The following is a 26361-nucleotide window of genomic DNA, read 5'->3' on the forward strand; positions in this document are numbered from 1 at the left end:
AGAGCCGGGTTTTTGACATGAACGACGCGAGCCGGCTCCTTATCGCGAGCCGGCTCCTTATCGCGAGCCGTGGGTTTTTTTTTTCTTTCTCTCATCCTCTCTCTCGCACTTTTTTTCCACTTCACTCCGCATGCGGGCCTTGTGCTTTGCGCTGGGAAGAAGGGGGAGGGGTGGTAGTTACACTCGAAGTAGCACAGGAACAGAGCAGGAGTGAGAGACAGAGAAAAAGAGCCAGGGACAACAACGTCACATTAGAAAGGTATAGTAATCATCCACAACTATTTTCAGTTGCGGATGATAAAGGATTCAGAAAGTTTATTCATGCAGGTCCATATGACAGAGAATGCATCTTCTTTTTGTTTTCATATTTTAAATTATATTTAATTGTGTTGTGTTTTGCAGTGTTTTGTGTTGTTTCATTTTAAATTTGTTTAAAAGGAAAAAGCTGAAAATTTAAATAGTTAAAAGTTGAACTGTGGCTAGTTGGTTTTTGTATTATACGATCGATTTATTTCATTTTATGTGGAGTGGATAAATAAAAGTATATTTACAAACTCCAAAAGACGTAAAAACTCCAAAACATGTAAAAACTCCAAAACACGCAAAAACTCCAAAACACATAAAAACTCAGAAGCACGTAAAAACTCCAAAACACGTACAAAACACAACAGAAGTGCTCCAGGATGCTAGGGCGCAGTGTTGAGCTTTTGTTACCTAGTGGCTACACAAGCCAGGAAGTACCAACGACCAGATTTGGTGTGTGGTAGTAACAGGTAAATGAACTTATATATGAATGCTTGTGTATAAATACACAAACAATACACATATGCTTTCAATTGTGTAATTTAAGTGATCTAGGTAGCTCTGTTTTGAAGTTCAGTTAATGCTAGAAATGTGTTTTGGAGTTTGTACGTGTTTTGTCTCTAGGGGCCACCACATATATTTATATATAAACATATTAGGGGTGCAACGATACACAAAATTCACGGTTCGGTTCGATACTTTGGTGTCACGGTTCGATATTTTTTCAATACAAAAAAAAATGTTCATGCCTTTTTAATTTATCATTTATTAAAATTATAAATATATATTTTAACTCAAAAGTACAGTTTTTAAATTTAATGTTGCTGAAACACCAAAGTAATAAAGAAAATAAATCTATCTTTGGAGAAGAGAGTTTATTACAGAGAAATGTCTCTTTCCAAAATAAAAGCTATACTATACGCTTCTTCTGGGCTATATTCTCAGCAGCATATTAAACATATCATAAGGGGAATCATGTGCTAACGGCTGTCTATATGACTCGGGTAAAGTTTGTAGCATGCATGCTTGTTGTTTTTGTCTGCTTCCACTTGTCTTTGCACTAGGATGATGTCGGAGTAAATGTGCAGTCATATTCGTTGTGCATAATTCCTTAATCCCTTTGTGCATAATTTTATATTATTGTTAATAATAAATTAATTAAAGCAACAAAACAACCTGAAGAGCTGGTTTGGAGCCGAAAGAGCCGGTTCTCTAAAAAGAGCCGGAAATCCCATCACTAATCCAGACATGGGCCAGGCCTGGCATAGATGGCACTGTCTATGTGATGGCATGCCATATCTGGCTCGATTGTGGTTTGGTGTGTGTGGCCCGGGCTCATAGAAAACAGGTCTAGCCCGGATCCGGCATCAAGCTGGCACTTCTGACTGACTGGTGTCATGGCAGAGTGTATGTCAGCCAGATGTGGACCACGTCTGGCAATGATGGCACTGTTTATGCTCCTATTTTATTTAGAAGACCCAAATGCCATGTTGCAATACTATACTGCTATGGTAGCCAACGTTTCAAATGCAGGTTTGACAGGTTTGTTACGGTGTGTTCACACCGAACGCGATGGACGCGAATAGAGCGTCAGGTTTACATGTAAAGTCAATGGAAAGGCGCGATGACGCGCGATTGCGGGTCCCGCGAAAATTCGGAAGCAGATTTGCGTCGCGAAAACGCCAAAACGCGTGAAACGCGCGTCAGTGTAGCGCGTCAGGCGCGTTTGACGCGCGAAACGCGCGTCAGTGTAGCGCGTCAGGCGCGTTTGACGCGCGAATAAAACCACGCGCGTGAGTTTTTGTGTTGCACTTTGTGCATACGCGCGTTTCGCGTCTACCGCTCGAGTTGGAAAAATCTGAACTCCAGCGTCAAATCGCGCCGCGACAACCAATCAGGAGCCTGGTGACGTGGCTGTTACCTAGGTCAAAGGGGCAGATCCAGCCAAAGCCCTTCATTCTTCATTCAGTATGGAGGAAAAGCTGATCAGCGCCGTGGCTAACCACCCCGAGCTATATGATGCCAGCTCCTATTTCTACCGAGACAGGAATAAAAAGGACCTAGCTTGGAGACACATAAGTGAGGAGATCGGGCAACCTGGTAAGTTCATTCCTTCTTCTTTTTAATTTTCAGACTGACCCGATGAAGCCGTGCAAAAGCTAGCAAGCGCGCCTACTGTCCCGCGATTTTCCCACTGTTGTACAAATACCTTTCCGCTAACCAGATAATGCGTTTATTCAGAGGACATCTGCAGGAGAAAGTGGAAGAGCCTCAGGGACACATATAATAAGGAGAAGAGGTCAGAGAAGGAGAAGAGGAGTGGGTCTGCAGCAGGATCGGGGAGGAGATGGAAGTTCTTCGCGGTCATGGGGTTTCTGGACCCCTTCCTCACCCCGCGGGAGACCAGCGGTAATATGGTGCGGACCGTGGAGAACTTCTCCCCCGAGGACCAGGGACAGCCCGAAGAGGCAGCAGGGGAGTGTCAGTCAGAAGGTATGTTTACAATTAATTAATGTAGGCAGTTAATTTATGCGTGTTGTCATACAGGAATATATTTTGTTTATTAATAAACAGTATAAAGTAGTCCCGCTGTTCATCCGTCACTGCCTCGCCTTTTCGCTGATTTTTTTTATTGCACCGTACAGCTTTCAACGATGCGCATTGCATTCTGCAGCCCAAATGACAAATCTCCTCCGTGTCGTGTCTCCTGCGCTTGCCAAACTTATCATGTTTGGTTTTGATAACCATCACTTCAAATAGAAAAAAACAGCACAAAAACACTCATAACTATGACCCTCATTCGGAAATAGACACCTGCACCGGGAGCGAAAAAGGCGCACGAAAGTGGCGCCGCAGACGGAGAAAAAGCGCTGCATAATACTTTTACGTTTTAAAATCGACAAAGGTTTGCACTTTGAGAATCAACTTGTGAGAACTGTGACTACTGTTCATGTGCTGCAATAAATGGGAGACCACTGTATATAATAATAAGTATATAATAATATAATATTCTCTATGACTATTGTCTTCAACCTGTTAACATTTAATATTGTCTTGATAGAGTCAAGTTATCATGCAGCAGAGTCCTCCCCTGTTGCTTCTCCTGACTCCCCAGTCCCTGGTCCCTCCACTCCTGCTGCTGCACCCACAGGTATGAACATCAAGCACTGATAGCTTTTTACTTGCTTGGATTCCCTTGTGATCACCTTTACTAAATATCTACAACCAATCTGTTCATATCCTGTTTTTTTTTCAATTTTGAAAATGACAATCTAGTAGCAGCCTTCTCATTTCTTTGTGGTGTTTTGTTCTGTTTTTTACAGGCCCACAGAGGAGGAGAGCTCGAAGGCGGTCGAGGGAAGGGTCCCAGGATGGTCCATCGGCGGTGGAGCTGGCTATCCTGGAGTCCCTAAAGAGGCCACGCCCGTCTGCAACAGAGTATTTCCTCCTCGGCCTTGTTCCTGCTCTGGAGAGCATGCCGCCTCAGACACGAGAATTCGTGAAATTCCAAATTCATAAATTAGTTTTTGACAACAGCACAGCTGTGCTAAATTTGGAAACATTGGACCCTAATGATCAGTAGTTTTCTGATGAGGCAGCAGCTCTCCAGGGCAGAAACAATGTTCTTATTCTTCTCCTCCTTCTCCCCTGAGGCTCTTCCACTCCAAGCTGGGTCCTTTTTATTCCTGTCTCTCTGTAAATAGTTAAATTTCATATATTTATGTTGAATCTTTTTATTACTGAATTTATATATTTTATCAAATAAACATTTATAATGACAAATGTCTCTGTTCTACTACACAGCAAATATTGGCACCCGACTTGACACAAGTAGAATTTATTTCATATTATACTAATGACAAAATATACTGATACAGTGGGATGCAAAAGTTTGGGCAACCTTGTTAATAGCCATCATTGTCCTGTACAAATCGTTATTTGTCACAATTTAAATTGTCAGTTAAATACATCATATAGGAGACACACACAGTGATATTTGAGAAGTGAAATGCAGTTCACTGGATTTACAGAAAGTGTGCAATAACTTTACACTAAATAAAGCAGGTGCATATATTGGCAACACATAAAAAGAGAAATAACATAAATATTTAGTGTATATCAATGTGTGTGTCTCCTATATGATATATGTAATTGACATTTTTTACTGTAACCGATTCATACAGGAAAATAATGACTATTAATAAGGTTGCTCAAACTTTTGCATCACACTGGTTATAGGAACATAGTGAAGACAAGTTACTTAAGAGAATAAAGAGAGGTTAGGTTATTTTGGAGTAGAGATCCATTTATTAAGAAAATTTTAAAAAGACAGGAACACTCTTTAGAGGTTTGTGGGTGGCTCTTAAAAGAGCCGTTGTGGGGAAGTCACTCAGACTTCAAACAGGCTACTCCTTTGGTTGCCAAGACACAGCTCCCTCTGCCGAGAAGTGGGCCATGAACTTCTCCCTCACCAGGACAGCCTCTCTGGAGGAGTTGTTTGCTGCTACACGACCCAGGCCTTGCAACGGCTCCACCACAGCAGGTGCCACACCCCTCACAGCAGGTGCCCCTCTCTCGTCCACACAGCGCAGAAAATTGTGGAGAACACACGTTGCCTTCACACACTTCTCCGCAATTTCAGGACGGAGCTCCATGGCACGCCGATACAACCTCCACTGTGAGGAGAGGATACCGAAGGCACTCTCCACTATCATCCTGGCCCTGGAAAGGCGATAGTTAAAGATCCTCTTCTCTAAAGGGAGGAGGCGTCCAGGGAAAGGTCTCATGAGCTCACGCCGCAGCGGGAACGCTTCATCAGCCACAAAGACATGGGGCTGGGCTCCACGGTGTTCTCCACCAGGTAGAGGCTGGTCAGGAGGCAGATGGAGAGTCCCAGCCCGAAGAGCCTGACCAAAGGTGGAGTTGGCCAGAATACCACCGTCGCTGGTCCTCCCGTACCCCCCAACATCAATGACACGGAAGCGATGCTCTGCATCCACAACCGCAAGGAGAACAATGGAGAAAGTTCCCTTGTAGTTGTGGAACATGGATCCTGAGTTGGGGGGTGCCTTCGTCTGGACGTGCTTCCCATCCAGAGCTCCACAACAGAGGGGGAAGTTCCAGCGCTCCTGGAATCCCTCTGCGATGGACCGCCAGTCTTCAGTTGAAGGCACAGCCATGAAATCGTCCACTAGACAGTCCCAGATGGCCGTCGCTACCTGGGGGATGATCTGGCTCACCGTGGACACACCGACTCGAAAACTGAACGCGATGGTCCTGAAGGAGTCCCCGGTGGCAAGGAACCTGGACAAAATTGTTTAAAATGTGTATTATGTGTACTGCAGTTACAAAATACATTATTGAAATTCCAAAATTACAAATTCCAAAACATAAATCTTACATAAAACATTTTGTAATTATAAGGATAATTACATGATATATATTTGATATAATCTAAAACAGTCTGCAGTGATTATATACAAATATTCAACTATCCCAGAAATTAAACCAGGTATAAATAAACAAAAGGAGTGTGTATCACTACAAAGATTAACCCACAGTGGTCCTAATACCAGTTTGATATCAGCAAACACCGAGAGCATACCTATGACACCACAGCCATGCTATCATTCAACCACTGATAACAGCATAAATCGAATTAAATCGGGACTTGATGAGACCATCTGAGTATCACTAGAAATATTATAAACAGTACCAGTTTGCTATCGGTAAACACCGAGAGCATTCACTGTTAGCATAGCACATCCATGTTAGCAGTGTATACACGATACACTGCTAACATGGATGTGCTATGCCATCAGTAAACGCCGACAGCATTCACTGTTAGCATAGCACATCCATGTTAGCAGTGTATAAACGATAGTTTATACACGCCGACAGCATTCACTGTTATAGCACATCCATGTTAGCAGTGTATACACGATACACTGCTAACATGGATGTGCTATGCCATCAGTAAACGCCGACAGCATTCACTGTTAGCATAGCACATCCATGTTAGCAGTGTATAAACGATAGTTTATACACGCCGACAGCATTCACTGTTATAGCACATCCATGTTAGCAGTGTACTGCTAACATGGATGTGCTATGCCATCAGTAAACGCCGACAGCATTCACTGTTAGCATAGCACATCCATGTTAGCAGTGTATAAACGATAGTTTATACACGCCGACAGCATTCACTGTTATAGCACATCCATGTTAGCAGTGTACTGCTAACATGGATGTGCTATGCCATCAGTAAACGCCGACAGCATTCACTGTTAGCATAGCACATCCATGTTAGCAGTGTATAAACGATAGTTTATACACGCCGACAGCATTCACTGTTATAGCACATCCATGTTAGCAGTGTACTGCTAACATGGATGTGCTATGCCATCAGTAAACGCCGACAGCATTCACTGTTAGCATAGCACATCCATGTTAGCAGTGTATAAATGGATGGTTTAGCATATATTAGCACAGGTATCAATAAAGGACTACCGTATTGACCACTTTTACTAACCTCAGGCAGACGGACAGGCGCTCTGCAGGTGGGATTGAGCGCCTGTAATTGGTGTCTAGGCGGGCGATTCTGGGACCGACGCGGGAAAGCAGGTCCTCAAACTGGCCGGGTGACAGACGATGATATCGCTGGAATCTGCCGTCATCCAGGCGCAGCTCCTGGAGCAAATGGTGAAACTCACCAAACTGCTCACGCGCCTGGAGGACTTGATGGACCCAGGTACGGCGAGGACGTCTTTTACGCTGCTGCTCTGCTCTCCACAGTACATAGAGAAGGGAGACTCTCTCTTGAAGCGCTAGCTCGATAGCTGCCATCTTGCAAAACCAGGTCTGGCACAACTCCCTCCCACATTCCTCCCACATTTCCGGTTCACGCGCGTCACGCGCGTCAAAATATGATATTTTGACGCGCGATGGATTTTTCTTGGACACGCGTTGAGACGCGAATGTACACGCGTCAAATTAGGGGCGTTTGGGGCGTTTTATTCGCGTCCATCGCGTTCGGTGTGAACACACCGTTAGTGTACACTTTATCCAAAACCTAGTGACGGTTTACTCATTGTTGCCAGTAGGTGGCTGTAGCTCAGGAGGTGGAGCAGGTCACCTACTGATTGGAAGGTTAGTGGTTTGATCCCTCCAGTCTGCATGTCAAGAGTGTGAATGTGATTGAATGTAGTTAGGAAGCACTCAGTTTAGAGAAAGTGTGTGATTGGGTTAATGTAGTATGTTGTATAGAGCACTTTGAGTAATCCGGGAGAGTAGAAAAGCACTAAATAAGAATCCGTCCATTCACTGTCTGAACAGAGTTTTGTCATCTTTGCTTTGCATGTTCCGGCACATGTTGTTATTGCATGGCTTGATTAAGGTACACGTTAGGCCAGGGGTGGGCAACTCCAGGCCTCGAGGGCCGGTGTCCCTGCAGGTTTTAGATGTGTCCTTGAACCAACACAGCTGATTTAAATGGCTAAATTAGCTCCTCAACATGTCCTGAAGTTCTCCAGAGGCCTGGTAACGAACTAATCATGTGATTCAGGTGTGTTGACCCAAGGTGAGATCTAAAACCTGCAGGACACCGGCCTTTGGGGCCTGGAATTGCCCACCCCTGCATTAGGTTGACATCTGGGGCCGGAGCTGAAACTGTTCTGGGCCAGCAGCGTGTCTGCAACTGGCCCATGGCTGCACACAACTTACACATGGCCCACATTGTGTGGGCCAGATCCGGGCCAGTTGGTGTCGTAAACCACCGCCTCTGTTCAAAGATGGTCGCTCACAGTGGACATAGATGGCTTCCTTCAAACCATCTGTTCTCTCTGTCTAAAATGTGAACATTGGCATCCTCGAAAGAGTGTCCTTTATCCTTAAGATGCAGATGGACTGCTGAGTCTTGTCCTGTGGAGGTGGCTCTTCTGTGTTGTGCCATGCGCTTGTGAAGTGGCTGTTTGGTTTCTCCAATGTAGAGGTCTGGACATTCCTCGCTGCACTGTACAGCATACACCACATTGTTAAGTCTGTGTTTTGGCATTTTGTCTTTCGGGTGAACCAGTTTTTGTCTGAGCGTGTTGCTGGGTCTGAAATGCACCGGGATGTCATGCTTGGAGAAAACCCTCCTGAGTCTTATCCTTTTGTGCATAAAATTATGCACAAAAGGAATTACTAATGTAAAAAAAAAGTGTTTTTTTTTTATATGTTTATATATAAATATATGCGGTGGCTCCTAGAGACAAAACACGTACAAACAGCATGTACCACCTCCAAAACACATTTCTAGCATGAACTGAACTTCCAAAACAGAGCTACCTAGATCACTTAGATTACACAATTGAAAGCATATGTGTATTGTTTGTGTATTTATACACAAGCATAGTCAAATAATAAAAATAAATAAATAAATGTTCATTTACCTGTTACTACCACACACCAAATCCAGTCGTTGGTACTTGCTGGCTTGTGTAGCCACTAGGTAACAAAAGTTCAACACTGCCCCTAGCACCCTGGAGCACTTCAGTTGTCTTTTGTACGTGCTTCGGAGTTTGTACTTGTTTTTTACGTGTTTTTGAGTTTTTACGTGTTTTGGAGTTTGAACGTGTTTTTACGTGTTTCAGGGTTTGTACGTGCTTCAGGGTTCGTAAGTGATTTGAAGTTTGTATGCGCTTTGTCTGTAGAGGCCACCGTAAATATACTTTTATTTATTCACTCCACATAAAATGTAATAAATAAATCATATAATACAAAAATCAACTATTCACATTTCAACTTTTAACTATTTAAATTTTCAGCTTTTTCCTTTTACAAATTTAAAGTGAAACAACACAAAACACTGCAAACCACAACACAATTAAATATAAATTATAATATGAAAACAAAAAGAAGATGCACATTCTTATGGAGTTAAATCAGGACCATAATGTTTGTGTAGTTGAAAGAAAAATTTGAAATCGAAAATATGTAAACTGAAAGCAAAAGTCACATTTTTAGAGTGAACTTTGAAAAAGAAAGAGTTGGATTTAAAATAATATCAAACGTTTTGAATATTTGTATTAGCTGAAAACCCAATGGTTCTTTTATCTATAATTTCTCTGAGTAAACTTTATTTAAAAATTTTCAGTAATCATTTTTTTCATTATTATTATTTTTAAAAAATCTATTCAGTCTCAGATTACATTTTTTCAGATTCAGATCTTTTAAATTAATGTACAAAAAAAAATTCTTCAGGTTCGGATTTTTCTCTCAGCTTCAATTTTTTTTTTTCACTTTCAGATCTCTATTTTTCAGTTACAGACTTTTGGCCCTGTTTTGGCCTGGTGGGCGTGGCTACACAGAAAGGGGCGGGGAATCATGAGTGACAGCAGACCGCTGCAGGCTCAAGATGGTCCATTTTTTCATGTTGCCTTCAGGAAACCTGGGAATGACCATAATTTATCAAACACCTCCTGCACTGTATTATTTGATAATGTTTAGAAAACATGTCATGCATAACTAGGGTTGCCAACCGTCCCTTAAAATACGGAATCGTCCCGTATTTAGAAACAAAAGTACACGTCCCGTATTGAGCTAATAAGCGACGCACTTTCTCCCGTAATACAGTGAGAATCAAAAGTAGTCTATAACTTTTAATGGAATTAACGCTTTGTTTGAAAACATAATTCCCAGCCTCTCTCCTGCTTTGTGACCAATGAGCTGACAGCACACTTATGACAATTCGAGTATGACAATTCAGATTACTGCTCATCTCGTTGGTCGAGGAAAGGTCGCTTGCGGAGAAAATACCAGAAGACAACAGATGACCACAACAAGAAGCATGGCCAACAGGGAAACAAACGCCGACACTGCGGTGCACGTCTCAGATGACAGTAAACCTAAAGCTGGGCAGACACTGTGCGATTTTTTTTTTTTTCAGTCACGTTATTCAGCTCCTGCTCAAACTGCACGATTGGCTCGCAGGGGTTAGAAGTTGGTAGGTCACGATGCAGGTCTCACACTATACCGCCCGATGCTCTGATGCGACCTGAGTGCTCACACTGTGCCTCCATAAAATGAAGGTTATAACAGAAAATCTGTCGCTCTCTCTGTCTGTCTTTCACTCACACAGACACACCACCACCACCAACTTTGCTAAATTGCTAATGAAAAACATTGATCAGGCAGCTGTGATTGAGCAGCAATGTAAATCCAACTATTTTCACGGTTGTCGTGGTCGTGATAATTTTGTGATGCCACATCGAAAAGGCTCGGATGAGCTTTCCAAAGTTCTACAAGTTGTGCCTCCGTCGCTTGTGTCCAGATCACATGCTGCACAGCCGTGCTGCTCCATCTTTTTCACCGACGTTTACGTGTTTGCGCGTGAGCAGTGTGAGCGCCTGTGGTGACACCCTCACGAGCGATTGATGATCGGGAGCTGGTCGTGAGGTGTTAATCACTTATCGTTACCCCACGTATACTACACGACGCACGATGAAGGCCAAAATCGGCTCAAAATGGGCCAAAAATCGCACAGTGTAAGCCCAGCATTAGAGCAGCAATGTTTGTTCCCCTCAGAGAAAGGGAAGAATGGGAAAAGGAAAACACCTGGCTGGAAAAAGTTAATATGGGCATGTGCAGTGAATATCAGCGCTATGTGGCCAGAAGTGTGATAATATAACTTATTTTGTGTAATAAACAACTGCAAGGATAGATGATTACAACAAATTGATGACTAATACATAAAAGTAATACATAGATGAATAATGATGATGAGTTATGATGCGTAATCATGGGAACAAGTGGGTTTTCAAACGGGAGCAGCTGATTAGCATTAGAAAAGCTGAAATAATACCTCAACTGAAGCCAATTGTACTAAATGCACTATATGTGCACTGTTACAAGAATATTTTTCTTTCTATTGTTTTCTATTATTTTAAGTTAAGCAGGACAGAGTTCTTTTAAAGAAAGATTTACTTATATTCTCAAAAGTTAAGCATGACAGGCTTCTGTTTAAGAAGGAGACCTGTTTTATTGTGTTAATGTTGTCATTTTGAGCTAAAAATAAATGGCTAAATGATCATTTGTTTCACATGTGTTCATATCACAAAGAATAGAATATGCATCTACTTAAATCAACTTCAAGTCAAATGGTTAAAAAAATAATTTCACACACAAAAAAAGAGCTAGAAAATTCACCACACTGGGAAGGGTGAAGACAACTGGGTCGCCCGGCCCTGGCCACGAGGTGTCCCTTATTTATTTTTCAGGGAGTTGGCAACCCTATGCATAACTGCTAAAACTCAGTTACTAAAGCTCTTTCAAGCAGTAATGTGTACAAATTATGCCGTAACTGATCAATTATGAGACGTTTTCCCAGCCACTACGTGAGAAGTGGTCATTTCCCATGCTCTCAAAGTAGCGCGCATTGTATCGGGTGGGGGCTGCCTGTTAACTTGTCCCTCAGTGAACGATGGCATTGTCTTCCAACAACACTGCTGGCGCGAACAATCAGGTGAGTGTTTAAGTTTGGAACAATTACACTGCAGTCTGTGAATACTACGAATTTAAGACGTGGCTATTGCTACGGTTAATTTTTCGGCTATTCTGTTTTTTTATTTTATAACGTTTTTTGCTGAAATGCTAGCTCAACAGAAACGCCTCGCTATCATTTTCGGCTAAAACTTACTTCGAAAGGTAAAGTAATATTAACAATTTGATCCTTCCCCAAAAATATGGAAAACATTTTCAAAGACTCTATAACTAATCGGGCTTGGGATGCAGTCTTCATCACCTGCGCTACGGCAATGTTGCAAGACTCTCATCCATCCATTATCTGGTTCCGGGCTCTGCTGGCGGGGACCTGGTTAACTTCATTCAGGACTTGCTTTATGAGTCAGAAGGTAAATAGTTATTTTTGTCTAGTTTATAGTTGTCACATTCCAAAATTATATTCTAAGGTTTTTGTGACAAAAGTTACACTTGTATCGAATTCAAATATTTAGATATTTGTTTTGTCCAAAAGGCCAGGGTTCTTCAAAACGTCTTAAAATTCACTCTTATCCTAACAGAAGGTCAAGAACATGTAGCTGACGAAGATGGCCCAAGATCTCTCACACCTGCCAGGTTTCTGCAATGGATCACCGGTCAAGGCCATGTTGCTCTCCTCCCCTCAGAAAAGAAGGACTTTGCTGTGGTGGTAAAATTTAATCACAATTGTGAAGCTGACTTTGGAAATCACAGCATCTGCTATCCTGTGCTAAGACCATTGTCCTGCCTGTGAAACATATGAAGTCCTATAGTCAATTCAGAATGGTTCTGCTGGAGGCTTTTCATCTTGGCCAGGAATTTAACAATGTGTAAAGCATAGCATTGTCTATCAATAGTTTTGAGGTGTAACTCAAAATGCTGCTCCTTCCATTTAATGTTCAGGAAGCACATTTCAAAGTTGGAGACTGACAGCCAGAGTTCTTTAATGAGTGGCATGAAGCACACAAAAACATACAGGTTTACTGTTGAAAAATGTGCCAGAGACAAAAAAAATTGTTTGTAATGTGATGTTTGAGTGTTCACATAAAAATTTCCTGGCAGGTTCATTTTACATGTATATCACATCAAATAAAGGCCTGAGCTATTCATGAACCTTCTCTGGGTTGAAAATTCAAAATAAAAATGTTGCCGCCTAGGAACGGTGAGTTAGTACAAAGTTAAGTACATCCAAATAAATGTCTCGGCCATGTGACTGAGAGGGCCTTGTTACATTGACAGTGTCTCTTAGTCTTGCCATGTCCTCCTCAGATAGAGGACATTCAACAGATGGAAGAATTACTCCAGGATTGCTCCCATCCAGCTCACCAATAGAGTTGACATCCAAGTACGCATCCTCGATTTCCTGTGATGATTTAAAAAAAAAAAAAGATATTTCAAATGACAATTCAAAAACAGTGTTGGGAAATTCAAGACAAACAGTCAGCTCCATAAATATTGGAACATGGGAATTCTACTTTTGGCTCTATATGCCACGCAATGGATTTGAAATGAAACTAACACGATTGGCTATAACTGAGGTATTTGAACTGTTTTCATATGTGCCTTCCACTTAAGGGACCAAAAGTAATGGAACAATTGGCTTCTCTGATGTTCCATGGCCAGGGATGTGATATTCTTGTATTTAGTGAAGCAACTCCTGACAAAAACAGCAGGATAAATTTTGAAGTGTTTTGGGCAATATATCTGCTCATATTCAGCCAAATGCTTCGAAACTCATGAGGCAGCACTTGATGGTCCAGATGGACAATCACTTAAAGCATTCTGCAGAAAAAAAACAAATAGTTAAAAGAAGTGGAATGTTATGCAGTGGCCACGTCAACCACTTGACCTGCATCTGACGGAGCAGTGTTTCATTGCTGAAGACAAAATTGAAGGGCAAATGCCTCAATAATAGCTGGAAGTGAAGACAGTTGCAGTAGAGGCCTGACAGTAGAGCAGGGCGATATGGCCAAAAATATTTATCACGATATATATTTGAAAATTTGCGATAACCATATAACCGACGATATAATTGATGCGAGACAAAATACAACTCCACAACATTACTAGCGCAAAAAGACAACCTTCCATTTATTTTCACTTAAACAAGAAGCTGGTTTTTATGTACATTAAAGCTTTATAAAAATATATTTAAATTTTCAGCTTTTTCCTTTTAAACAAATTTAAAATGAAACAACACAAAACACTGCAAAACACAACACACTTAAATATAATTTAAAATATGAAAACAAAAAGAAGATGCACATTCTCTGTCATATGAGCCTGCATGAATAAACTTTCTGAATCCTTTATCATCCGCAACTGAAAATAGTTGTGGATGATTACTATACCTTTCTAATGTGACGTTGTTGTCCCTGGCTCTCTTTCTCTGTCTCTCCCTCCTGCTCTGTTTCTGTGCTACTGAGTGTAACTACCGCCCCTCCCCCAGCTTAAAGCACAAGGCTCGCATGCTGAGTGAAGCGGAAAAAAAGTGCGAGAGAGGGTGAGAGAGAGAAAGAAAAACCATGTCAAAAACCCGGCTCTAAGAGCAATTTCGTTCGCGACCGACCCATCACTACAGGGCAAGAACAGGACCCAAACGCAGGACTTCCTGGTTAGCGACAGTGAATAATGAACAGTAAATGGAAACAGTTTCCAAATTGTGGCTCCTTCCATGGTAACTCTGACTCCCGTGCTGTGTGTCACGGCCAAGCGGCCAAACACAGGGATATGGACTCAGGTGTGGACACCACTAAGAGACACAGAAACTGTGAGAATTCGAAAGAGGACTAAATGCACAAGGATGCAAAACACACCAAACACTTCCACTATGAACTAAGAGAAGGTGAGACAGGATACTAAAGAACCTTAACACATTACAGAAGGTGGGATTAAAGTTGTACGCTGGAAGTACAACTTGACTTCTTAAAAGGAGAAATACTGTAAGCGGGCTTTCAATACTATGAACATACACTACTTCTACAAAGGTACTATGTACAAAAATACATTAATAATCTACGGCAACATTTAAACACTTTAACCCTTGGAAGATCCTCAAAAACATCCTTATGAGGTCCTCAGGCCAAAAATCGACCACACCATAAAAAGTGCTATAAAAATATTATATATTAATATTTTTTCCGCTTTAAATTGGTCAGTCTTTTAAAACCACTTCTCCCTGAAATATTCATATAAAGTTTTAATTATATTTCGGGGGTTTTAACCCTTTAAATCCCAGTTCCGTTACATGAGCGCACTGGTTTTTTAGCCGAAAAAAAACGTAAATATTTTCCATAAAATACATTTGAAGTAATATTTGATTGTTATTATAATTAGGCCTTTGGATCGTCCAAAGATTACCACTGACATTCATTTTGATCCGCCGTTATTTTTTTGGCAGGAGCATGGTTTTTCACTCTTGCCCCACTAAATGCATATTACCTTGTTGCCTTCCAAAATAAGATAAAAAGGATTATGTAAATAAAAATACAAGATCAGTTTGAACCAAAAAAACATTTATTTTCCAACGACAAACAAGAACTTGTATATTATTGGGAATGGGTAAATGTATGAGAGAGAAAGAGAGCGAGCAAGTGACAGTGTGAGAGAGAGTGAGTGAGAGGGTGAGGGGTAAAAGTATTGCTCAGGTAGAGCAGTGGCTGCAGATAAACTTGCTGTGGGCTCGGCAGGTGAACCTTCCACATTTGCTGCAGCTGTTTCCAACTCGCCTCATTTTGTCACAGCAAAGTTCACAGTGCTTCCTGCCCTTGGGATGTGTCAATCCAGAGGGGCCTGCAGCAGCACCGTACTGCACAGCTGTGATTAATCCGGCAGCGGCTGATGAGCGGGGAAGGTGTTCTCTTTTGGTTATGAGGCTTGATCATACTTTCTCCCACCTCTTCTATGTACAGCCTCCTCCTGTGTGGCTTCTGCTGCAGCCAGGACCGATCTACTGACGTCCACAGCACGAAGGCGTTGTACAGGGAAACGTCTATCATGTTGTGAAAGAGAGCCATTGGCCATCGATTGGTCCGTCTCCTGCACGAGTAGGTGCCGACAACCTAACAAAAAAACCCACAAAACATAAAACCTCTGTATATTTTACACAAGAATATATGACCAAAAATGAATAAAGGTGTGCGTAACTGATGCGTGATGACACCCACCATATCAAGGTTGTCAACACCTCCTTTGCACTGGTTATAGTCATCGATGATCACCGGCTTTCTTTTCTCTCCATCGCTGACCTCCGGCTTGCGATGCTTGGTGCTCAATACAAGAACATTCCGGCCCCGTCGGGGAATGTAGGATACGAGGGTGTTCCTCACTGTAAAGGCAAAGGTGGACGAGTAGATCGCTCTCCCTTTTGTCTGCCGCAAAACAGGTGGGATTTCTGGTTTGTTCTGGCGAATTGTGCCGACTAGAGCCATTTTCCTCTTGAGGAGTTCCTCCGCCAGTGCAAATTATGTAAAAAAGTTATCGCAGGTGACGACGTGTCCCTGGAGCCCCTCGGTCATCTGCAGTACCACCCTCATCCCCTGGTTTACTTCTGCTCGTTCACCCGCAGCTCTCCCCGTGCAGACTTGCAGCCGCCAGGCGTACGATGTTTTGGCGTCAAAGGCTGCCCAAATCTTTATGCCATATTTGGCAGGCTTTTTCGGAATGTACTGTCCGAAGCTGCACCTTCCTTTGAACAGGACCAGCTGCTCATCCACAGTAAGGTCTCGGTCTGGACTGAACAACATCATCAGGCAGTGTCCACATGTCCCATACCTCGCGAAAGGGAGCCAATTTGTCGGTATGGCGGCGGGGTCAGGAGAGCTTGTCGTCAAACCTGAGGGCCCTGGTGATGTGAGAAAATCTTTTGTGGGACATCGTGGCTCGGAAAATGCTCCTTCCCGTTTTCTCGCTCTAGAGGCTGGTGGTAGCTTCGTGTTTTGAGCGGTAAATGCCGGCCAAAATGAGCAGCCCCACATAAGCCAGCAATTCGTCGTTATCCAAATCTCGCCAGTCTGAGATTGTGCGTCTGCCATGGAGGTTGGTCATTTCAACGATATGGTGCATGACCTCATCAGTCAGGAACAACCTGAAGCTGGAGAGTGGGTCAGAAATTCAGGCGACGGCGTAGTGGGTAGGTCCCGCAATATGCCCTATTGCTGCTGGGACGTAGCGCAGCGTCACGGTACTTGAGGGGGACCGTATCTTGCTGTTTTTGGAGGTCCACTCCGGTGCTTTGCCATGCATCTCCTGCTCGCTCTCATCTCCAGAAGACAAATCAGAAGAAGACTCCAGCTGATCACTGTGGAAAGACGAATCCTCTGTGTCATCCCCGGAATCAGAGGCATTCTCAGCGGGTGAAGAGGGGAGATCCTCGCTGTCAGAGCGCATTAGAATATCCACGACTTCCTCGGTGTTGTAATACCGTGCCATCGTGAAAGTACTCCCGCGTTACGGCTTATTCTTATAACCTCTGCTGCAGTGGTGAAAAAATTACAAATTTAAGGTCCAGACTCCAAAGTGTCACCCTCACTTGGAGGATGGCACTACATTTAGTTATAATGATCGTGCAATGAAAAATAGCGTGTATAATGGTTTTCAATGGGGCGTTTTTTGCCACGAGGACCTAAGGTGGATGCGGATCTGTAGCTTAGCCATTTTAAGCTAATTTAATGAACTGAGACTGCAATTGTAAAATTAAAAATTAAAAAAAAGCGTCAATTTTTTGTGGATGTATTTATTTAACACAGTGAAAATGGCTTGAAATTGAAAAACACAGTGGCTGAAAAATGGCTCCAGGACCTGTGACACACAGTGAAAGAGGCTTCAGACTCTAACGGGCTAAGCAACCTAAACTAAAAAGCACGAGACACTGGTTTATCACTGGGTAAACAGGGGAGTGGGGTCCGTGAGAGAGTCTTGGGGTTTTCGTGGACCGAAGGGGGGAACCCGACACCGGGTAACTCCGGAGCAGGAACCATGAGATGAAGTCAAGGAAAAAGAAACCTTAAAGTCACTGCAACAGTTTTAGGAGGTGATCCAGCCGTTACTGTAATCAGTCTTATTTTAGTGCAGGTGAACATGAAGCGTGGACGGGGGGTAAAAGGTCCAGGTGCGAGAACAGGTGAATCCAGGAATCCTGCCTCTGCCGGGCAGGTAAAGAGTTGTGGAGGATCTGCGAGTTGACCAGCAGATTAAGCAGCAGGTGTAGCAACTGGAAGTACTGACATCCAGAGGATTACTGTGAGGACAAAAATCAATGTTAGCACAAGAATAACTAAGACTAGGTTTCTGCATGATTCTAGTGGCCTTCACCAAAGTGAGTTAATAGTGAAGTGATGACAAGGAGGTGCGGCGGCTCCGCCCGAGGTGGAATCACCGGCATGCAGAGGCGTTCCCGCACTCACCCGGGCCATGACACTGTGCTCGTGGTCCATGGTGAGAGAGGTGAAATCCCAACACTCAATATTTACAACTGTGCTCTGCTCCTGCAACACTCCTTCCCAGGTTCCTGACAAAACAAGGCATGATGATCAGATAAACGTTTCTCACAGGAGAGGGCAAAAGACAGGTTCACCTCAGAGCTGGGGATGTACTGACTATGTCACTCAGCAATCCAGCGTCGACTGAAGTTTAGCCACAGTGTTAAGTAGTGGGGCTGCTGATGAGGATAATGGGCGACAGGTGTGGCTGACTTCAGCATGCGAACTCCTCGCCATTAAACTAGCATGCTGGACACACATGCACATATGCACATACAAATGTACCCACATAGAAGGACGCTAGGAGAGAACTATAACACACATTAGACATTATAACACATTAGAGCAGGGCGATATGACCAAAAATATTTATCACAATATACATTTGAAAATTTGCGATAACAATATAATTGACACTAGACAAAATACTTTACAACTCCACAACTTAATTAGTGCAAAAAAAACCATCAATGTATTTTCACTTAAACAAGCAGCTGTTTTTTTTATGTGCATTAAGTTATATAAAAATGTAACAGTGCAAATGCAAATTCCTCACTGTCAGTTTAACCAAAGGGCATTTCCAGTGGAAATTGGCCAACATATCCTCAGCATAACCATGTATAAGATCCACAAAACTTAAAAAGAGGTTATACACACACAATACGGTAATATTATGTTGAAGCACAGTACGTATCACTCCGCGAGGCTCCTGCCTACGATAGCCGTGATGCTCCGACAATCCATCAAGTGGTGCGGCTTCGTAGCTCAGCAAAGTCATACTGAAACGTTTGACAGATTTTCGAGCGCCTTGTGCATAAAATTGTTTCCAGGTCAGTAAACACAACCAGAATTCATACATAAGGCCCACGGGATTATAAGGGGCACTGTCGATTTTCAGAAAAATCTAAGGATTGATTTTAAGTGCGCCGTATTTTCCAAAAAACACGGTAATAACGACGGCCCGCTAGCATGTGCTACCAAAAATAGTGCTTTGTTGTGTATCTGACGGATGAAAGCTAAACCAGTTACACACCACTGAAGTTGCAGCATTTTTACAAACCAGTTCTGGTTCATCCGTTTCATTTAATGATCCGCTTTCGCCCTTCTCATTCTCCGTCGCCGCCACTGCGCATGCGCGTTTTACCCGTATTCTATCACGATATTTAATTTTCTTATCATTGCCCAACATTATACCGGTATTACCGTGAACGGTATGATATGGCCCAGCCCTACATCACATAACAAAACATTTTAAAACAGGGCAGGTTGACCAGCGAGGACTGACAGAACGTGACATTTTCTCTAAAGTCTACAAATAAAACAGAGGTTGTGTACACTCAACAAGCAAGACAGAAGACAGAAAGAGATGCTGGAACTTTATGATTATTGCTGACTTATGGTTCTGAACATGACAGCACAAAATTATTATTTAACTGCATTGCTAATGTCAGTCTCCGCGCACAGAAAATCTGCGAAATAAAATAAATACTTGTATTTACTTTAATTCCAATTCAGGCTGGATTTTATTTTTGTGCGCAGTGCAGATTTTCTGTGTGGGGAGACCATGTCAGCAGTGCGCGATTGCTCACGCGCTCAGCTTAGAGGGAACATTGCGCCCTCTGCAGCTTCTGTCCTCCTGTTATCCTCCCAAAACTGCATCCCCTTAGAAACTGTTTCTGCTCCCAAAGTCAGCAAAAAACAATTTAAACACAAATATGCACTAACAGAGATTTGTCGTGTTAATGCGGTTATGGCGTTAACGCCATTTTAACGAGATTAACGCTGACAGCACTAATATACGCGTATGTAAACAAGTATATACCAACTATGGAATGGAGCAATCGTCAGCCACCTCCTTACATGGATGACATTAAGCTGTATGCTGTATGCTTGATGTCTTGTCTTGGGTAAATTAGAGATCGAGTCACTGATCCACACCAGCAAGGACATATGGTTGCCCCTCCCTGAGCCTGGTTCCTTTTGAGGAGTTTTTCCTTTTCCTTTCCACAGTTGCCAAGTACTTGCTCACGGGGGGGGGGGGTCATTTGACCAAACAAAAACTGTTTTTGTAGGGTCTTTACCTCACAATGCACCTTGAGGCAACTGTCCTTCTGATTTTGTGTTATATAAGATAAGATATTATTAGTCCCACACATGGGGAATTTCTTTGGTCACGGCAGAAAGTGAACAGTACAAGTTAAGAGCAGTGAAAAGTAAGAAAAAAACAATAGAATAGAATAAGATAAAATGACATACAATACAAACTAAAATAAAATACTTTGTTATATTAGGAAAATTGCACTTGGTAATATTGGAAAAGTTGCACTAGGTATTATTACACATCAGGGAGATAGGGCGAAAGTTACCATTGTGTATTGGATGTGTGTGTGTCTGTCTGCACGTGTGTGGTCCTCTGCAAAGACCATGTTGTGGAGTCTGACAGCAGTTGGAAGGAGAGACCTGCGAAATCTCTCCGCCCCACACCGTGGGTGCTGCAGCCACTGAAGGAGCTGCTCAGTGCTGTCAGAGTCTCCTGCACGGGGTGGGAGATGTTGTCCTACAGGGATGACAGCTTAGCCATCATTCTCCTGTCACTCACCACCTCCACTGGGTCCAGAGAGCATCCTAGAACAGAGCTGGCCCTCCGGATCAGCCTGATCATTCCCTTCCTGTCCCCTGGCAGAGATGCTGTTGTCCCAGCAGAGCACACCGTAAAGGATGGCTGAGGCAACCACAGAGTCATAGAGGGTCTTCAGGAATGAGCCCTTCTCTCCAAAAGACCTGACTCTCTGCAGCATGTACAGCCTGCTCAGCCCTTTCCTGTAGAGGGCATCTGAATTTTGAGTCCAGTCCAGTTTATTGTTCAGATGAACACCAAAGTACCTGTAGCTGTCCACAGTCTCAATGTCCATAGCTTGGATGTTCAGTGGTTGCAGTGGAGGATGTTTGTGCCTGCGGAAGTCTACCACCAGCTCCTTGGTTTTTCTAGTGTTGATCTGGAGGTAGTTCTGCTGGCTCCAGTCCACAAGGCCATGGGTCAGTTCTCTGTACTCCCGGTCTTCCCCATCAATGATATGGCTGACTATTGCAGAGTCGTTAGAGAACTGCACTGGGTGGAGTTTTGGGAGAAGTCTGCAGTGCAGAGAAACAGAGCCAGAATTGTTCCCTGTGGGGCCCCTGTACTGCAGATGACCCTGTCCAACACACAGCCCTGAGTTCTTGCACATTAATTTCTGGGGTAATCCAGGGTTTGTTGTTGAAGAAACACCGCACGATCCTGGTGGGTACGGTGTTATCCAAACAGAGGTTATTGTAATCTGTAATGCAGGTCACAAGACTGTTGATGTCCTCCCTGTGGTCGTCACAAAGCACCTCCCACACAGTAGACTCAAAACAGTCCTTAAGAGCCTCCTCGCTCTCTTCCGACCATCTTTGCACTGTGCGGGTGGCTGGTGGTTCCCTGGGGCTTTTCACATTTTCCATGATTACAGATCCCTTCTGTAATCATGGAAAATGTGAGATCGCTGGATGGAATCATGATGTGTATCGTCTCCATCTCGGACGATGATGCTCCTTCCCGGCACGTCATGCCCGACTTTTCCTCCTCAGCTCGCTGGGGATGTCGGGTCTATCCGCCAGCAGCATACCTGCGGGGTACAATGCTAACAGCTGATCCCTACTGTAAACAAACATGGGTGAAAAAAGTGGAGAAAAAAAACCCAGAAAAAAATGACCAGAAATAGCACGAAACGGCAGTGCATGATAACAGAATCAGAAAGCTATGACTTGAGTTAAAAGGTTAAGATAGTAGAAGGATGAAAATGAGGTAAAGCTCAGAAATGAGTAGAGCTGCCGTAACAGGCTGAGAGGCGCCAGAAGTCTTGTGATGATTTGACTTGGCTTGTAGGACTAAATTGTCAGCGCCAGGTGAGCAGCATGGGACTCGAACCTGTGGCGCTCTTTTTCAACACTATGGTCTAACGGCAGGCCACTCATTGCCATCCACCACACAACCAGTCATAAATAAATAAATAATAAAACTAAACTGAATTAGTCAGAACATGAAACAATTCTATAGCGTAATCAGTAGTGATGTTTATGATGCATAATGTTTTAGAAGCGACTGAGGAGGACACTACTCTTTTTTTTGTCTGTAAATGTGTGCTACTCCCTGGATCTGGTGAAGCTTATGGAAAGCTGCTGATATGTAATTAGCACAAAAAAAAAGCCTAATATGTCTTCAGTCTTGTTGATTTGACCTGTCACAGACTGTCTTCATCTATTCAACTATTACACAAAATTTGATTACCTTGGTTAAAGAGGGAAGGGAGGGGCGGGCCGCGGACGGCTGAGAGATTTCATTGTTTTAGCCCATTGTCCTTAGAGAAAATCACCCAATGGGACATCACGGTCAATAAAAAAATATTTTTTAATAAACTATTTGGGGTAAATGGACAATGGTAAATGGACTATTCTATTCTATTCTATTCTATTCTATTCTATTCTTTTCAGATGACTGGCTCGGATTAGACATTTATAACCAACAGTTTGTGTTGTTCATGTTTTTTGAATAAAATATGGCTTGCTTTGAGAATAAGATCCACATTTCTTCTGGTATCATGCAGTTACACATTCTCATCATCTGAACTGCTTTCTTGCTTCCCTTCATGTATGAAAATGAGTCCTGGGATTCTGGATCCTGAGGTATTCAGCTCTGCAGTTGAGTTTCCAACTCAATATGCAAACCACAGACCTGAATCAGAGGCGCACACAGCAGGTCAGTCAGGAATCTTTCATTGCTTTTCAAATGACATAACTGCCACATCAAAGCAGCTAGAGGATGTCAGGTTTTTATCACCTGAAGAAAAGCTAACACTGGAGGTTTTACATACCGGTGTGAAAGAAAATCATTTCCTTTTTCATTTTCAGGACTTTAGTATACTACAATGGTCTTCTAACAGGAGAATCAAGAAACACAATCAATGCCACAACTTCACAGAACCAGAAGGATATTTTTTGCTTGTTTAAAAGTTCTTAGTATACTAGCTACTTCAGGAGTTATACTAGGGAAAGTTGGTAATTCAGCCAAAACATGGGACACTTGTACCTCATTACTGATAGCAAACTGAACTAAAAATAAACTAACTCAAAGTCTTTGTTTTCTAAAGTAAACAGAATCATCCTTTGACCCAAACTTATTAAAACAGAGCTTGGAGAAAATCCATATTTACATATTTCTTTTATTCACGCCCTCTTTCGTGTACAATTGTTCAACGTTGTTTGGTGTTAAAATGTAGGTATTGTTTGGGGGGTTGTTTTCTTTTTCTAAACATGCCTGCACAAAAACATCTATGATACATGTTTTAAAGAAGGACAGTCTCTGTCTCTGAGTGTCACGGTTCTGGGTCCGTTGGACCCGGTATTTTGAGTTTATTATATTTCGGTTTAATTCTGCTTCATGGATTGTTTTCTTATTCTCGTAGTGATGATGATTATTTCTTGTTTCTGTTTATCCGTGCTTAAGGATTTGTTCTCAGTTATATCTCACGTTTAGTTTAGTTCAGGTTCCATGTGTCATTCTCTGTCTGTCTCTCAGTGTAAAGTCTGCATGCTTGTTTAGTAATTCATGTGTCCTGTTTTATTGTGAAAGTCTTTGTCTTATGTTAGTGTGTGCAGCTTGGTTCCCCCCCGTCTCGTTAACCCTAATCTCTCCCAGCTGTGTCTCCCTCCTGTTGCCCATTCGCTGATTACCACCCTGTGTATATTAGCCCTGTGTTTTCCTGTGCTCAGTGTCGCGTCGTACCCTCAGACCCTGCCTGTGTGTGCCTGCTTGGTTTCATGGTTTGGTTTCTGTTTTTGTTTCATGCCAGCAATAAAAGCTGTGGTTTTAGTTACATTTGCGCTTGGAGTCCTGCATTTGGATCCACATTTCCACCTGCCCGCACACAGAGCCCTGACACTGAGTGTGAGAAAACCACGGGTTGTGACTGATGCCACACACTAAGCATTTTTATTAGAACAAGTTATTAAATGCCTACATGCCACATATGAGAGTTATTACACATGGTGGAATAATGTAATGTACACTATTGGCAGCATGGTGGACTAGTAGTTAGCACTGTTGCCTCACAGCAAGAAGGTCCATGATTTTGAATCCAACATCTGTTCTTGAATGGTGTCTTATACCTTATCTTTATTTTTCCCAACTTTTCTCTGTTCTCCTGATTTGCCCTACTGTGTCTTCTTCTTCTTTATTTGCCTGCCTCCTTTTAGGGGTCACCACAGTGGATCATCTGCCTCCATCTTTCCCTCTGTAGCATCGTCCTCTATCTCTATCACAGCAACCCTCTGCTTGTCCTCCTTTATTACACCCATGAATCTTCTCTGTAGTCTTCAAATTTTCCTCCTGCCTAGCAGCTGCTTATTCAGCATCCATTATACCCACTGTCCCTCTCCTGCACATCTTCAAACCATTTCAATCTTCAATCCATGTCAGCCTCCCAAACTTTGAGATGTCTACTCATTTCTAATCTTGTCCATTCTGGTTACTCCAAATAAACTTAATATCTTAGCATCTTCAGTTGTACTACCTCCATCTCAGCCCCTAGTTATTTTGTCAGTGCCACAGTCTAAACCATACATCACATAAGGTCTCTTTACCATCTTGTGAATCTTCTTCTATTATAAATCACCTCTAAAACAAATTTCCATCCTTTCCACCGCCTGAACTCTTCTACATTTCTCTTGTGCACTGTCTATACCTTTGACCCCAGGTATTTAAACTCATCTACCTTCATTATATCTTCCCCTTTTCACCTATCTCCCTCTCATCCACACACATACTTCACCTTGCGTTTACTGATTTTTCTCCTTCTCTCCAGAGCATACCTCCTCCTCTCCAACTTCTTTTCTACTTGCTCTCTACTCTCTCTACAGATCACAGTCATTTCTACAAACATTACAGTCCATGGAGACTACTTTCTGACCTCGTCTGTCAACCTGTCCATCATATTGCAAACAAGAAGGAGCTCAGAGCCAATCCCTGATATAATCCTATCCCCAACTAGCTTTCATTCCTACTGCACACATTACCACTTTGTCGCTGTCTCAAATGTCTCGGACCACCCTCACATACTCTCTGTCACCACTGAATGAGTGCAACTCTTTCTGACTTTCTCAATACTTGTCCATCAAAACTATTAAAGTAAAACATCTGTAGTGTTTTTCTTGGCTTTAAGCAATAAAGCTGCTCACAACAGTGTCTATGGCTCACCAGCTATATCCCCTGTAGTTACTACAGCTCTGCACATCACCCTTTTTCTTGAAAATTATAAGTACACTTCGCCAATACACACAAGCTGTTCCACTGTTCTCTCTCCTAGACATCTCCATACTTCCTCAGGTATGTCATCTTGAGCAACGGCCCTTCCACTCTTCATCCTCTTCACAGCTGCCCTCGCTTCCTCCATACTAATCCACACTTCCTATTTCACTTCTTCCCATCACCTTAAACTGCTGGATATCCATTCCAGCTCAATCTCTGCCAAGCCAATCAATAGAAGACCTTCCTTATTTAGCCCTAGTGTGCCAGTTACTATCATAATTTCAATTGTCATTTCTCATTTTCACCATTAAAGTGTGAACTTTAATGTTATAGAGTATGCTTTTGGGTCCTTACATGTTACAACCAGAAAATATTACGACCAGAAAATGGACCCTTAGGCACTAAATTGGAGAACTGAGCCTCCAGAGAAACTCTACCTCCTTTGCACGCATGCTCAATCATCCAGGTGAGTAAATCTGAAGAAAAAGAGAGAAGAAACATTTCATCACTTATCCAAGTGACTTCTTGGATGAGTGACGAAACGTTTCTCCCACTGAAAACGCTACGTCCAGATGAACAGAATCAACCTTTTGGGATCTATCTCCTCCAAATCTCTCTTTGTCCACTGGACAAGCTCCAATTCTTGGATCTTCAGAGAGGGCTGTCGTTCTGCTGGCCCTGAGAACTGCTTCTAGGCCTCTGCACAGCGCAAGCACAAGGCTGGTGTGCGGAGTGAAA

At 42.7% G+C, this 26361-nt stretch overlaps 2 protein-coding genes and 3 long non-coding RNA genes across 7 annotated transcripts; 2 read left to right on the forward strand and 3 right to left on the reverse strand.

The window, feature by feature from the left end:
* The first annotated feature begins 68 nt into the window (after positions 1-68).
* On the forward strand, positions 69-12450 carry LOC309714903. Of its 2 annotated transcripts, XR_014279085.1 has the most exons (4): positions 70-259; positions 9592-11806; positions 12046-12194; positions 12363-12450. It is a non-coding gene; the product is annotated as an uncharacterized lncRNA (long non-coding RNA). The 2 variants fall into 2 exon arrangements; XR_014279084.1 differs by having other exon boundaries at positions 69-259; positions 9592-12194.
* Positions 1943-3897, forward strand: LOC309714887 (uncharacterized protein). Its single transcript, XM_082547614.1, has 4 exons — positions 1943-2403; positions 2545-2796; positions 3365-3454; positions 3627-3897. Exons 1-4 carry the CDS (start codon positions 2274-2276, stop codon positions 3884-3886), a joined length of 732 nt encoding a protein of 243 aa, XP_082403740.1. The 5' UTR covers positions 1943-2273; the 3' UTR covers positions 3887-3897.
* On the reverse strand, positions 4710-7212 carry LOC309714882 (uncharacterized protein; the record flags this gene model as incomplete). Its single annotated transcript, XM_082547609.1, has 2 exons — positions 6836-7212; positions 4710-5607 (listed from the first exon to the last, which is right to left on the reverse strand). Exons 1-2 carry the CDS (start codon positions 7195-7197, stop codon positions 4710-4712), a joined length of 1260 nt encoding a protein of 419 aa, XP_082403735.1. The 5' UTR covers positions 7198-7212.
* A 646-nt stretch (positions 12451-13096) lies between the features above and the next one.
* LOC309714898 lies at positions 13097-17293 on the reverse strand. The gene is made up of 3 exons (XR_014279078.1): positions 15987-17293; positions 14172-15881; positions 13097-13183 (listed from the first exon to the last, which is right to left on the reverse strand). It is a non-coding gene; the product is annotated as an uncharacterized lncRNA (long non-coding RNA).
* Positions 17294-17308: 15 nt separating this feature from the next.
* LOC309714899 lies at positions 17309-20263 on the reverse strand. 2 transcript variants are annotated; one of them, XR_014279079.1, is made up of 4 exons: positions 18957-20263; positions 18418-18610; positions 18225-18328; positions 17309-18058 (listed from the first exon to the last, which is right to left on the reverse strand). It is a non-coding gene; the product is annotated as an uncharacterized lncRNA (long non-coding RNA). The 2 variants fall into 2 exon arrangements; XR_014279080.1 differs by having other exon boundaries at positions 18225-18610.
* Positions 20264-26361: the final 6098 nt, after the last annotated feature.

Source organism: Aulonocara stuartgranti, assembly GCF_965226115.1.
Source record: "Aulonocara stuartgranti genome assembly, chromosome: 9".
Classification (NCBI taxonomy): Eukaryota; Metazoa; Chordata; class Actinopteri; order Cichliformes; family Cichlidae; genus Aulonocara; species Aulonocara stuartgranti.